We start from the raw sequence: 12,263 nt of genomic DNA, 5'->3' as shown, positions 1-12,263 counted from the left end.
CAGAGAGACAGGGAGCTTCATACCACCAAAAAAGCAGTGCTGGGAGCAGAGTGCATCCTTTGGACCCAGGGTCCTTGTGCTGAGAAGCTCCTAGTCTATGGGAAGATTAATGACAAGGACCTTTCCCCAGAACTGACAGAGAGAGAAAGACTTCCCCTAGAGCTGGCACCCTGAATTCGGTCTTCTAGCCTCCTAAACTGTGAGAGAATAAACTTCTGTTTGTTAAAACCACCGACTTGTGGTATTTCTGTCATAGCAGCCTTAGATGACTAAGACAGTCATCTTAAATCCTATTCAGAAGTTATGTTGTGTGCACTGGAATTAATTCCAACTCATAGTGACCCTATAGGACAGAGTAGAACAGCCCTACAGGGTTTCCTAGGCTGAAATCTTTACAGGAGGAAATTGTCAGGTCTTTTCTCTCACTGAGCCGCTGGTGGGTTCAAACTGCCAACGTCTCAGTTAGAAGCTGAGTGCTTCACAATTGCATCACTAGGGCTCCTTTAGAAAAGCTTAGTTCGCGTAAATTATATTGCCTTATTTCTAAATATTTAATTTTCTATGTACAGACTTTTTTCCAATAAGTTACCCTAACACTACACTTTTATCAATATTAAGCGTATGGTTTGATATAAATACCCTGAAAAACATCATCTTGCAAAATTAGATTGGCATCTCTCACAAACTGATTACGCCTAAATGAAAAAGAAAACAATACTAAAAAAAGAATATGGTTTTGTTTCCTGTCATTTAAAACTCTCCCATCAGCTCTTTTGGGTTAAAGAGCAGACCAACCTTGGAAAGTCTTCTCTGCTAAACTTAGTTGTTGACTTTTGTCACCACTTTTGCTGTCAGTTTGAATGATCTACGGAGAAAGAAACGAGAAAATAGAAAATGTGGCTTGGATTGACAAGGAAACAGCAGGATTGAAGTGAGAGGAGACAGTGAACTGCCTCCTTTGACTTCTCTCCCTCTGCCCTTTCTTGATCAGGAGATATTAGTAGAGCAAACACTCATGAGACCCTCTTCCGATGACTGGAAAACATTCTGAAGTGATTTGCCCAGCTGGCTCCTGACCATTATGGTGAAAAACTCGCCTTATAGATTACAACTTCCCACTTAGGAAGCCACAGAAGACTTCTGAGCTCACACATGGATGCAGACGAATTCTTGTTTGTTTCTGTTTCAAGAGGTAACCTTTTTTTTTTCTCAGAGGAAAAAATAAAATTTTCATTTATTCCAAAAGATTTCATATTAGCTTTTATTTAGTAATTCTCAGTAATGATGCTTTTGTCTAATAATCCATGGTGAAGTAAAAAAAAAAAAAAATACCATAGTAGTGGTTAATTTTTTTTGAAGATATTTTAGTGTTGCTTGTTTTTTCACCTCGTAATAAGTAAGCAAGAAAGCAGTCAACAGAAGGGAAAGAAAGTTTAAGAACCCAATAAAAGCAATGAATTTATATTTCAAACAATTTGGGAGATTCTGTGGCATAGTGTCAATATGACAACATTTATACTTGAAAAGCAGGATTCCTCTTGCCACATACACACACAGTTTTATAGTGACACATAAAAAAATTAATTGATCACTAACATTTCCTTTGGAATTAATTCCTCCATACTTTTTTCCTATTCCCTATAAAATAAAATAAATCCATTATGTTTCAGATTGTCTGTTCCTCCAGGGACTCCAAACACTTCTAGTTTCCCAATTTCTCCCAGTCACTGTACTCAGGATTATGTGAAACTTTCAAGATGTTATATGAATCTGACAGTCTCCACAAACAGGAGAAAGGTCTGTGGATTTCAGAGTATGTCTGGAAACAGATGTGTGTTTGGTGTGAGACAGGTGGAAGAGCCCACCATTGACAAAGGCAATAGAAAGGAAATTAAATTAGGGCAGAAAAAAAATGTAGAGGGGGCAAATTAACATAAGAATAGATCTGTAAGAGAAACAGTGTTTGCAGACCAAGTTAGGATAAGAAAACAAAGATATCTCAATGCCTAGGTTGAGGAATAGAACAGGAAGGGACAGCCGTATTTGTTTTCAGGAAGGGGTGTGCTGAAGTTGAAGATGTCTGTGCACCTGGTAGAGTGGCAAAACGGAAGACGAGGAATAGGAATATGCCATCCCGTTTCTGCTTTTTCACCTTGTTCTTTGATAGCCTGGATGTGGTTTTATTTCTTCAGCTGTTGACATATAAACCTGTTATCATCGATTCCCACTGATAGTGACCCTATAGAACAGAATAGAACTGCCCCACCGGGTTTCCAAGGAGCACCTGTTGGATTCGAACTGCCGACCTTAATTTTGGTTAGCAGCCATAGCTCTTAACCACTATGCCACCAGAGTAGACATACAGACTAATAATCATCCCAGGACACTCCAAGGCTAGCATTTTGGAATTCAGATATTCTTTCACTGTCGAATTTTCTGATAAACTTGTTCTAAAACTAAAGTTTTTACTCTAAGATATTTTATCTATTGAAATCTACTTCAGTTACTGTGCCTATGACCAAGGATGGGCCCTATCCTATATAAGGAGAAGCAGAGATCCAAAGTGTCCTATAAAACTCCCTATAAGATTCTCAGCAGTGGTTTTTCAAGTCTTTTGGGACAATTGGTTAACTTCCTGAGCGGAACACTGCTTAGATCTATTTTTGAGTCATTAAGGGTCTATCAACTTACTTTCACTGGCAGTCCTCGTTTTCTGTGGCAGATTTATTTGAAGAAAAATGAAATCATCCCAATGAATATTTGAGCGTCTGAAGAGGGAATCTTAGGGCAACTTTCTTATGTTAATATTCTACAATTCTTCATCCAAGAAAGGTGGCCAAGAATCGCTCTGCTTTATCCATCACCCCCCATACCTCCTGCGTAAGAACATGTGGTGTATTATTATTTTTTCATTTTAAAAGCGCTTCATGAATTCGGTGATCTCCTAAATGGGGGGGTCTCAGCTCCCCAGGCGGTACAAAAGCCATCCAGTAGAGTGCAGACGGAAAATATAAATATCTATTTTAATATAAGAAGGAAATAAAGTAAACTTTACCTAATTTTAATATACAAATTGATACTGATCCCCTACGTATGCACTTTATCCCCTTAGCAGTTGGTCACTTATCACCTAAAATAGGAGATGTGACCTGAAAGAAAAACAGGAATTTCACAGTTAGGGCAGGCTTAACAGACACCCCCGAATGCCTTCATTTGAAAACAGTACAGTCCAGTGTGCCCGCTTTTAGGAGATTTACAGCAATCATCTTAGTAATAGAAACTTGACCCTGTGTATTAGTATTCTATTGCTATTATAACAAATCACCATGGACTTAGCAGCTTAAGCAACACAAATTTACTATCCTTCAGTTCCAACATGGGTCTCAGAGGTTTTAAAATCAAGATGTCAGCAGGTTGTATCCCTTTCTGGAGAGCGAAGAAGAATTGGCTCCCTAGCTCACTCAGGTTATTCACAGAATTGAGTTCCGTGCGGCTGTGGGACTGAGATCTCTGTATTCTTGCTGGCTATGTTTATAGACGCTACCTCATTCCTTGTGGATCCTGGGTGAATCCCCTTTGTTTCTCCCTGGTCTTCTGTTGCATTTTTCTGAGCTACTCATTTGTCTTCTTCTTTCACTTTTAGGAACTGACGGGATTAGTTTGGGCCCATTTGGATAATCCAGGGTAATCCCACCATGCTAAGGTCCTTAATCTTAGTCATACCTGCAAATTCCCTTTTGCCATGTAAGGCAAGATATTGATGAGTTCTAGGTACTAGGGCCCAGGTATCTTTGGGACGGCCATTATTCTGCCTACAGTATCAGGAAACTACCTGTGCCACAAAGAGGTTCACTGATTGTCTCGTAGCAAAGGACTTAAGAGAGTTGTCAAGTTAAAGATAAATTACCCTCTTCTTTTCTGTTATTTTCTCTGGTTAAAAGCGGATGTCATTTTTATACTGCCCAGCAGATCCGTGAAGAGAATATCTAAAGTTGGATAACAGAAATAGTCTATAGATATATGACTTTGTTACAGAAACGAATACTCGTGTATTATCTGTTAAAAGAAAAAGCCTTGAAAATAAAAATTTCTTTACCTGTTTACCTATTTAAATATCTTAGAAATGACCAATTTGGTCCCATTTGTTGAAAATATTAAAATACTCCATCTTAAGTGCAAAAAAAAAAAAAAAACAACTACAGATTGGCATTAAGGATGATGGGAGTTTACTAGCTGAATTTCAACATAAGCATTGCTATGTTTGGTAGATGACGTTTAAGAAAGAGCTAGAATTACATGAGGTAGTAAGGGCATCAGCACTGCACTCGTGCCATTTCCATCCACTAAGCTGTTAACGTGAACTTAAAACCAGTTGGAACATGAAGTAAACCAGATTTTCCAGTCTTGTTTTATGAAGTATAAAACCGAGGCTTCAAAAAGAACTGAACGCTATCACATCACTCTCATGAAAAAAAAAAAAAATTACTAATATTTTAAATTAACAAAAAACGGAGTGTTGGAATACAATATTTTTTAAAATAATGTTAATTGCATATTCATTTCATACCTTAAACATGTGCTTTAAAATGTATTAAACCGTACATAATTATTAACATAGCACTCATTTATGTAACAAACAAATATATTTTTATAAATAGCATTGAGTAATAAATACCAGGTAAATATAAATGAGCATGTGCATGTATTAAGATGCATGCTCTTAATTTTTAGTTACGGGTATGAGCCTTCAAAAAAATTCTTGTACTAATTATACCATTTTATACAAGTTTTACTAACGAGCTCATCTTAAATACATCTCATTGCATGCGGCATTACAAGTTAAAGCTGTCTAAAAGAAATGCTTATCAGTGAATCTGACATCATTACTTCTGTAAAAGTTTTATAACAGCTAAATCAGATCTTGATTTGTCATCATTTTAATTAGCCACTGGAAAATGTCATCAAACAGCAGATACCAAGGAGCCCAGAATCTTCTCATTTTAAAAATAATTCTCAAACTTCCTTTTAAAATACCACTTTTTTCTAAATAGGTAACTGAATTTTAACACTAACCTTTAAAAGGTATAGGAACATTTGAGATACTGTTTACACCTCTTTTGGGTGTAAAGGGTTTTATTTGTTGGTTATCTTAATACCTAGTCTTTTGTTTCTTGCTGTGAAAACACACAAATAAAAATTTCTAATGCATTAGCAACAGCTAGAAAGCTTCTAGTTCTCTGGGCTTCTTTGTGGTTGTGTAATGGAATTTTTGTGTGACTAGAAAACCTGTGACAAGCCAAGTTGTACATATTGCTAGCGAGAGGATAATGCATAACAGATAATGCCCCTAATTTTGTTTCTTCAGTAGAGTGCATTTCTTCCCTCTCAACTTATGCAATTTATTTATTTGTTTGTGTGGGTGTGTATGGCTAGTACACGCAGCAAGCAAAAGACACACCACATGTTCCATTTAAAAATAAAAGGTAAAGTCCATGTCACTTACCAAACTATTCCCTGAGCCCCAGAGCCAATAGGCTTTAGATTCTGGTAGCGCTTGAGAACTGTGAAGGTTGAGTCTCCCACTTCCACACTGTAGAACTGGTTGTCAACTTTGCTTTTGCTCATGTTGTAATGTTTGGCAATATATGACACATCCACTTGTTTATCAAATCCCTGTCAAAAGGAAGAACAACAAAAACATGAAACAAGTGAACAACCAGAATGTTAATGAGATGAGAGAAACCTGTTCTTGTAATGATTTTTAACATTTATTCAACTATCATCATTACATAAACCCATATTTCACATAGGAAAAATATATATTTGTTCATGTAAGATGATTCAGATGAAAAGAGCTTAGAACAAAAATGCAAAGGATTTTTTTTTTTTTTTAAATATTGAAACGTTTTCTATTAGAACAACCTTAGATTAGAGTTACATAATCTTTGCTGAAGTGTTTCATTAAAACCACTCATTTATGGAGGAAACATTTATTGAACATATACTGGTCTCAGAGACTATGATAGATACTTCAGGATTCAGGTAAGAGGCAGGTGAGCCCTGATTATCCATTCAATTACCCACACAAGGAAGAGTAAAGGAGTATATCTACAACTCCTTCTCAGAAAAAAACTGAGGAACAAAATAAAGTGCAGTTTAAAAAAATTGGGGGGGGGCAACATTTTTTTAAATTGTGCTTTAGGTGAAAGTCTACAAAGCAAATTAGTTTCTCATGAAATAATTAATACACATATTGTTTTGTGACATTGGTTGCCAACCCTGCAAGGTGTCAGTGCTCTCCCCTTCTCGACCTTGGATTTCCCATTTCCATTTGTCCAGCTTTCCTGTCCCCTCCCGCCTTCTTGTCCTTGCCCCTGGGCTGATATGCTCATTTAGTCTGACATGCATGGTTGAACTACGGGCATTACTGTTGGTTTTATAACCCAGTAACCTATAGGCCTGTCTAATCTTTGGCTGAAGGGTGAACCTCAGGAGTGACTTCAATACTCAGTCAAAAGGGTGTCTGGGAGCCATACTTCAGGGGTTTCTCCTGTCTCTATCAGACCAATAAATCTGGTCTTTTTTGTGAGTTTGAATTTTGTTCTACATTTTTCTCCAGCTCTGTCCAGGACCCTAGTTTTAATTAGTTTAATTAGTTAATTTTGAATTGAACAGAGTTGATTTCATTTGTTCTCATTAATATGCTTTAAATATTGAAATGTCTTAGTTAAAATAAACATTATTCTAAAATGCCACCTCTTTATTCTCTGAAATCATAAATTTTAAGTATCTCAATTGTTGCATCTTTTGTTTATCTGTAAGAGAAATTTATCTATTAATCATATTTAGCAGTTGAAGATTTTGTCCTTTCCATAGAGTTTCCAAGGCTTCAAATCTTTATGGAAGCAGACTGCCATGTCTCTCTCCCACAGAGCTGCAGGTGGGTTCAAACTGCCGACCTTCCAGTTAGCAGCTGAGCACTTAACTGCTGCCTACCCAATAATCAATCCCTTTTCTTGATGATATTGTTCAGATTTTGAGCACTCATATGCTCTGGGGGCCCCACTCCAATCCCAGCAATTGAAAAATTGAACAATCAAAACTAATGGTGATCATCAGAGAGGTCATTAACCCTCAGGGGCATTTGGGAGATTTGCACGCGTGTTTTGGAATGCCACAATGATAGAGGATATGGCTTATATTTAGTTGGCTTGTCAAAGAATGCTGATTGTCTTGCAGTGAGTGGGACATTCCCACCCAATTAATAATTTTCCACATACCTCACCACTTTGGAATATCCTACCAACCTTTAATTAGTGAAAAACCTATCCACAATGTTCTCAGCCCTGAATCTAAACCAAAGTATTTTTGCACAATTTTAACATACAGTGACTTTTCTAGAAATCTAATTGCCATATAATCTGAAAGAAGATTTAAACATACCTAGACTCTGATTCTGAACCTCTGGGACAGTCATAACACTATTTTCCTTGGAAATTTTTGACATTTCTATTCTAAATAAAAATTTGAAATAGAAATAGAAGTACAATCTAACTTGCTCTAGTATGTCCTTGGAAAGAGACTCAGGCTTTATCGGTAATGTAAATGAGGACAATTCAGTGGGGAACATAGGGACATGGGTGGCAAAGCCCATGGATCCAGTGAAAAGAATCTTGAGATGCCAGACAACTTAGATAGACCTGAGAATAGAACGCACATACCACACATCAGCCCGAGATATGTTCAGGTATGACACCAGTTCAGTAAAAAGCACACAGACCTCAAGAACAAAACCAGAAAATCAAACCAGTTGCCGACGAGTCGATTCCGACTCATAGCGACCATATAGGGCAGAGTAGAACTGCCCCGTAGTGTTTCCAAGGAGTGCCTGGTGGATTTGAACTGCCGACCTTTTGGTTAGGAGCCATAGCACTTAACCACTACACCACCAGGGTTTCCCTCAAGAATAAAAAGGGACCTATAATTAGGAGGAATCCCTTGGTGGTACAAATAGTGCACTCTAACTGAAAGGTTGGAGGTTCAAGTCCACCCGGAGACACCTCAGAAGAAAGTCCTGGCAATCTAATTCCAACAAATCAGCCATTGAAAACCCTATAGAGCACAGTTCTACTTTGACACACATGGGGTCACCATGAGTCAGATTCAACTCAACAGCAACTGGTTTTGGTTTTGGTTTGTTTTCTTTTTATAGATTAGTTATCTAGGTTGTTTAGACAGGAGACTTAAAATTCAGGTCAGTTCTGAGGACAGTAGCAAAAGGCCCAAATTCAAGGAGGCACTCTGTGAAGCATGGAACAGGAAATTAAACAAGACTACTAAGAATCAAGCCTATTCAAGGAGGCTACAACAGGGTTTAGAATTCAGACAATGGGTATGGGCAACAGCACAAACAAGACCATTTGTATGTAAACAATTCTTGATTTAAACCACAGCATCAGCAGCTTATATTTGATGCAGGCCACACACCGCAGGCCATTTCTACTTTGTACTTTTCTGGCATATGGTAGACCAGCCCCAGTAAAAAAAAGTCCTGCTTTTTTTCCTGGCCAGGAAAGGTTAAAACGTTACTGGAGCTAGAATAACAAATTACTTCAGCTGCAAAGGTTAATTTGGGATATAGGAAGTATCTGACTTGTCCTTTTTCATGCTCTGCCCCTTCCTTATGTCCTTTAATATTCTGGTTTCTGACCATCAAAAAATCCTTAGCATACACTAACCTCATTAAACCTAGATAATTCACTTTCCTTCCCCCATTTATTCTCTTCACTTTTGAAGTGTAGCTTATCAGGACTCCACTGCATGCATGTACTAGTCATATGATAAAATCTCTATGTTCCCATGTACCTTGGCACTGCTCTACTCCTTCAGACCTGGCTGTGGCTTTACTAGCTATGGTCTCAATCTTCATATGAAATCTGAATCCACCATGCTGGTCCTCCTTTTCCACCATTTCAAGATATACACAAAGAAATCAGGGGTTTTAACAATTCATAACACTTCTCTTTCAGGCTTACCCTAAGAAATACTATTCATTCAATATTTACAAACATTTAATCCAACAAACTCTGATACTATGCCTACTAAGCACCAGATATTGGTTTTGGCACTGAAGACAAAACAAGAAAAAAACAAATCTGGAATGGAGGCAGTCAAGTAGCAAGTAGTTAAAATACAGATGTTATCATCTATAGTAGAAGAAAGAAATGATTTTGGGAACAAACGGTAGCAACTAACTGCTTGCATTCATTCATCATCATTAATTCATTCAACTAGTATGTATAAAGGAGTTCCTAGGTGATGCAAATGGTTAGTGCATTTGGCTGCTAACTGAAGGTTGGAGGTTCAAGTCCACCCAGAGGCTCCTTGGGAGAAAGGCCAAATGATTTTCTTCTGGAAAAGTCAGTCACTAAAAAACCTATTGAGTTAGTTTTATCTGACACACATAAGGCCGCCATGAGTCAGGGTGCTATGAGTTGGGGTCATCATGAGTTGGAATCAACTCAATGGAAACTGGATGTCTTAGGCTGGGTTCTCTAGAGAAGCAAAATCAGTAAAGCATATAAATATATGGAGAGAGCTTTATATCAAGGAAATGGCTCTCATGATTGTAGAAGCTGGAATGTCCCAAATCCATGGGTAAGGATAGAGGCTTCTCCTGATTCACTTAGCCACAGGGGATGAGAGCAGGTTCTTGCTTACAGGCTTCGAAGATCAATGAATCCTGAGATCGGTAGGCAAGACCAAAGGTAAGCTGCTAGCCCAAGTCCCAAGAAGCAGAGGTTAGATGAACAGGAGCCAGTTGCAGGACCCAGTGCAAGCAAAAGCCCCTGAGCCTTGCCAGAATGTCCACACGCCCAAGGAAACTCCCTTTCAACTGACTGACTACTCACAGCATATCCCATCATGGGGGAGATCACATATCAAATCTTAATGGGAAGTGATCACATTATATTGATTGCCAAAACACATAAAGAATCATGGCCCAGCCTAGTTGACATATGATCTTAACCATCACATTGGCTTTTGATTTTGTTTTAATCTATGTATACAGCAGCTACAAGGGGCCAAATATGGGCGTAAAGTTGATAATGTTTGAGGGGATATTTGATCTCTCTTCTCATTGGTACTCAGATGAGAGTGTGCATCTGAACCACCTGGGGAGCACAAGGCCCCAGAGATGCTGACTCAGGCCCCAACATAGATCCTAAGGGTATACACTTTACTAGGCAATGCAGGTGATTCTGATGAGAGGCTCTGCGTATCTGACTTTGAAAGACTGTATTAGAGAAATCATTTTCAAAGCATGGTCCTTGGAGCATCAATATCATCTCCTGGAAATCTGTTAGAAACTTGTTAGAATGCAAATACTGGAGCCCCGCCCCCCACACCTATTGATCAGGAACTCTGGGGGCAGGGCCCAGCAATGCTTTTTAATAAGGCCTCTGGGTGATTCCGATGCATGTCGAGAACCATGCACTGGAGTGGAGGTATCTCCTGGGGACTGTGAAACGGATCATACAGCTCTGCCTGAGATATTCAGAAAGTAAAACACTCACCATGCAGCAAAAATAATATTTCTGCACCTGCACCAGGGAACACATTTTGTGACTCTATGAACTGCCAAATTCCATTGCTCATGAAAAACAGAGTCCCAGTTAGAGCAAAGATTACCCCATACCTCTGATCCAAGTATTTTGGAGAACTTCATTACCCCAGACTTAAGAATTGCCAAAGACTGAATTCAAACAGGTCAAGAGTTGGCCAAGTGCTATAATGGAGTAAATCATTTCATTCCAGTGGTTGTTCACATTCCTAAGAAGTACCCTGTAATTTTTACCAGTGTGTAGCTAGAACAGGACTTTTCAATGAACCAAAAACCAAATCGATTGCCGTCGAGTCGATTCCAACTCATAGTGACCCCATAAGACAGAGAAGAACTGTCACATAGGGTTTCAAGGAGCAGGTGGTGGATTGGAACTGCTGACCTTCTGGTTAGCAGCCAAGCTCTTAACCACCATGAACTTGATAATTTTGTACAATGGTTAAAACTATCACAGAGCATTATATCGGCAGCAACATTTTAGAAACAAGAGACTTCCCAGTCAAAAAGAGACAAACAAAAACTAATCTAATGAAATTCCTAAAGCTTTAACACATTGTCTAAAAGAAAATTTACTCAATAATCTTTTATCTCCATTCCAGGGCTCATAATTTCTCACCATAAGATTGAAAAACCTCATATCAAGTTTGTGATTTCATACACAGATACACACAATATTCTTTCAATATCATACCCAGTTTTGAATTAACCTTTAGATAGAATTTTGAAGTTAGGGAATAAAATACACTCATTCTTAAAATATCTGACATAATTGGTAAAAAGCTATTTTAATTAGTATTTAAACAGTGTTAAATAGTGAGTCGTGTCCCCCAAAATGATATGTTGAAGTATTAATCCCTGGTATCTGTGCACATAACCTTGTCTGGAAATAGGATCTTTTCAAATAGAGTGGAGTCGATTCTGACTCTTAGTGACCCTGTAGGGCAGAGTAGAACGGCCACATAGGGTTTCCAAGGGGCAGATAGTGGATTCGAACTGCCAACCTTTCGGTTAGCAGCTGAGCTCTTTACCACTGGCCAACAGCGTCCTAATCCCATCAAAGAGTTTCCTAACAAAAGAGGAGAACAGACAAAGATAAAGACAGAAGAAGAATGATCATGTGATGACGGAGGCAGATGTAGCCACAAGCTAAGAAACACCAAGGATGGCTGGGAATTACCAGATGTTAGAAGAGGGTATAGAACAGTTTCTCTCTGAGAGCCCTCAGAAAGAATCATCACCTGATATGGACTTCTAGCTTCCAGAACTGTGAGACAATATATTTCTGTTCTTTTAAGCCACCCACTTTGTGGTATTTTGTTATGGCCACCCCAGGAAAGTAACACAAGTAGGCACAGAGATTGGAAATTTTCTTGGATTGATGTCATAGCCAAAAATTTGATGCCAAACAAGCTGTGTTAAAGAGCTTCCCCCAGATCTCATCTGTTCCTCAAGCTTACAAATCCAAATTCAGTTTTGAAAAGCTCAGAACATATTTAATAGGGAATATATTTTATGTTTACACTTCCATGCATTCTTCCTTGTCATGACTATAAAGTTCAAACACAAACTTTTCTCTATAAGATGTGCTTATAAAAACATGCCATTAAGTACATTACGGAAAAAAAAAAAATCATCAATG

General features: G+C 38.3%; 1 protein-coding gene across 4 annotated transcripts in view; it reads right to left on the bottom strand.

Moving 5' to 3' along the window:
- The window catches only part of MAPK10 (mitogen-activated protein kinase 10), a 154,106-nt gene that overhangs the window by 123,002 nt on the left and 18,841 nt on the right, over window positions 1-12,263 (bottom strand). For all 4 annotated transcript variants that reach the window (XM_023553280.2, XM_010594076.3, XM_010594078.3 and 1 more), the window contains exon 2: window positions 5,504-5,673. In XM_023553280.2, the coding sequence (XP_023409048.1) occupies window positions 5,504-5,673 (170 nt within the window). The remainder of the gene's footprint in view (window positions 1-5,503; window positions 5,674-12,263) is intronic.

Source organism: Loxodonta africana, chromosome 5, assembly GCF_030014295.1.
Source record: "Loxodonta africana isolate mLoxAfr1 chromosome 5, mLoxAfr1.hap2, whole genome shotgun sequence".
Lineage (NCBI taxonomy): Eukaryota > Metazoa > Chordata > Mammalia > Proboscidea > Elephantidae > Loxodonta > Loxodonta africana.
The sequence above is the reverse complement of the archived record's forward strand: the minus strand, read 5'-3'. Positions and strand labels throughout refer to the sequence as shown.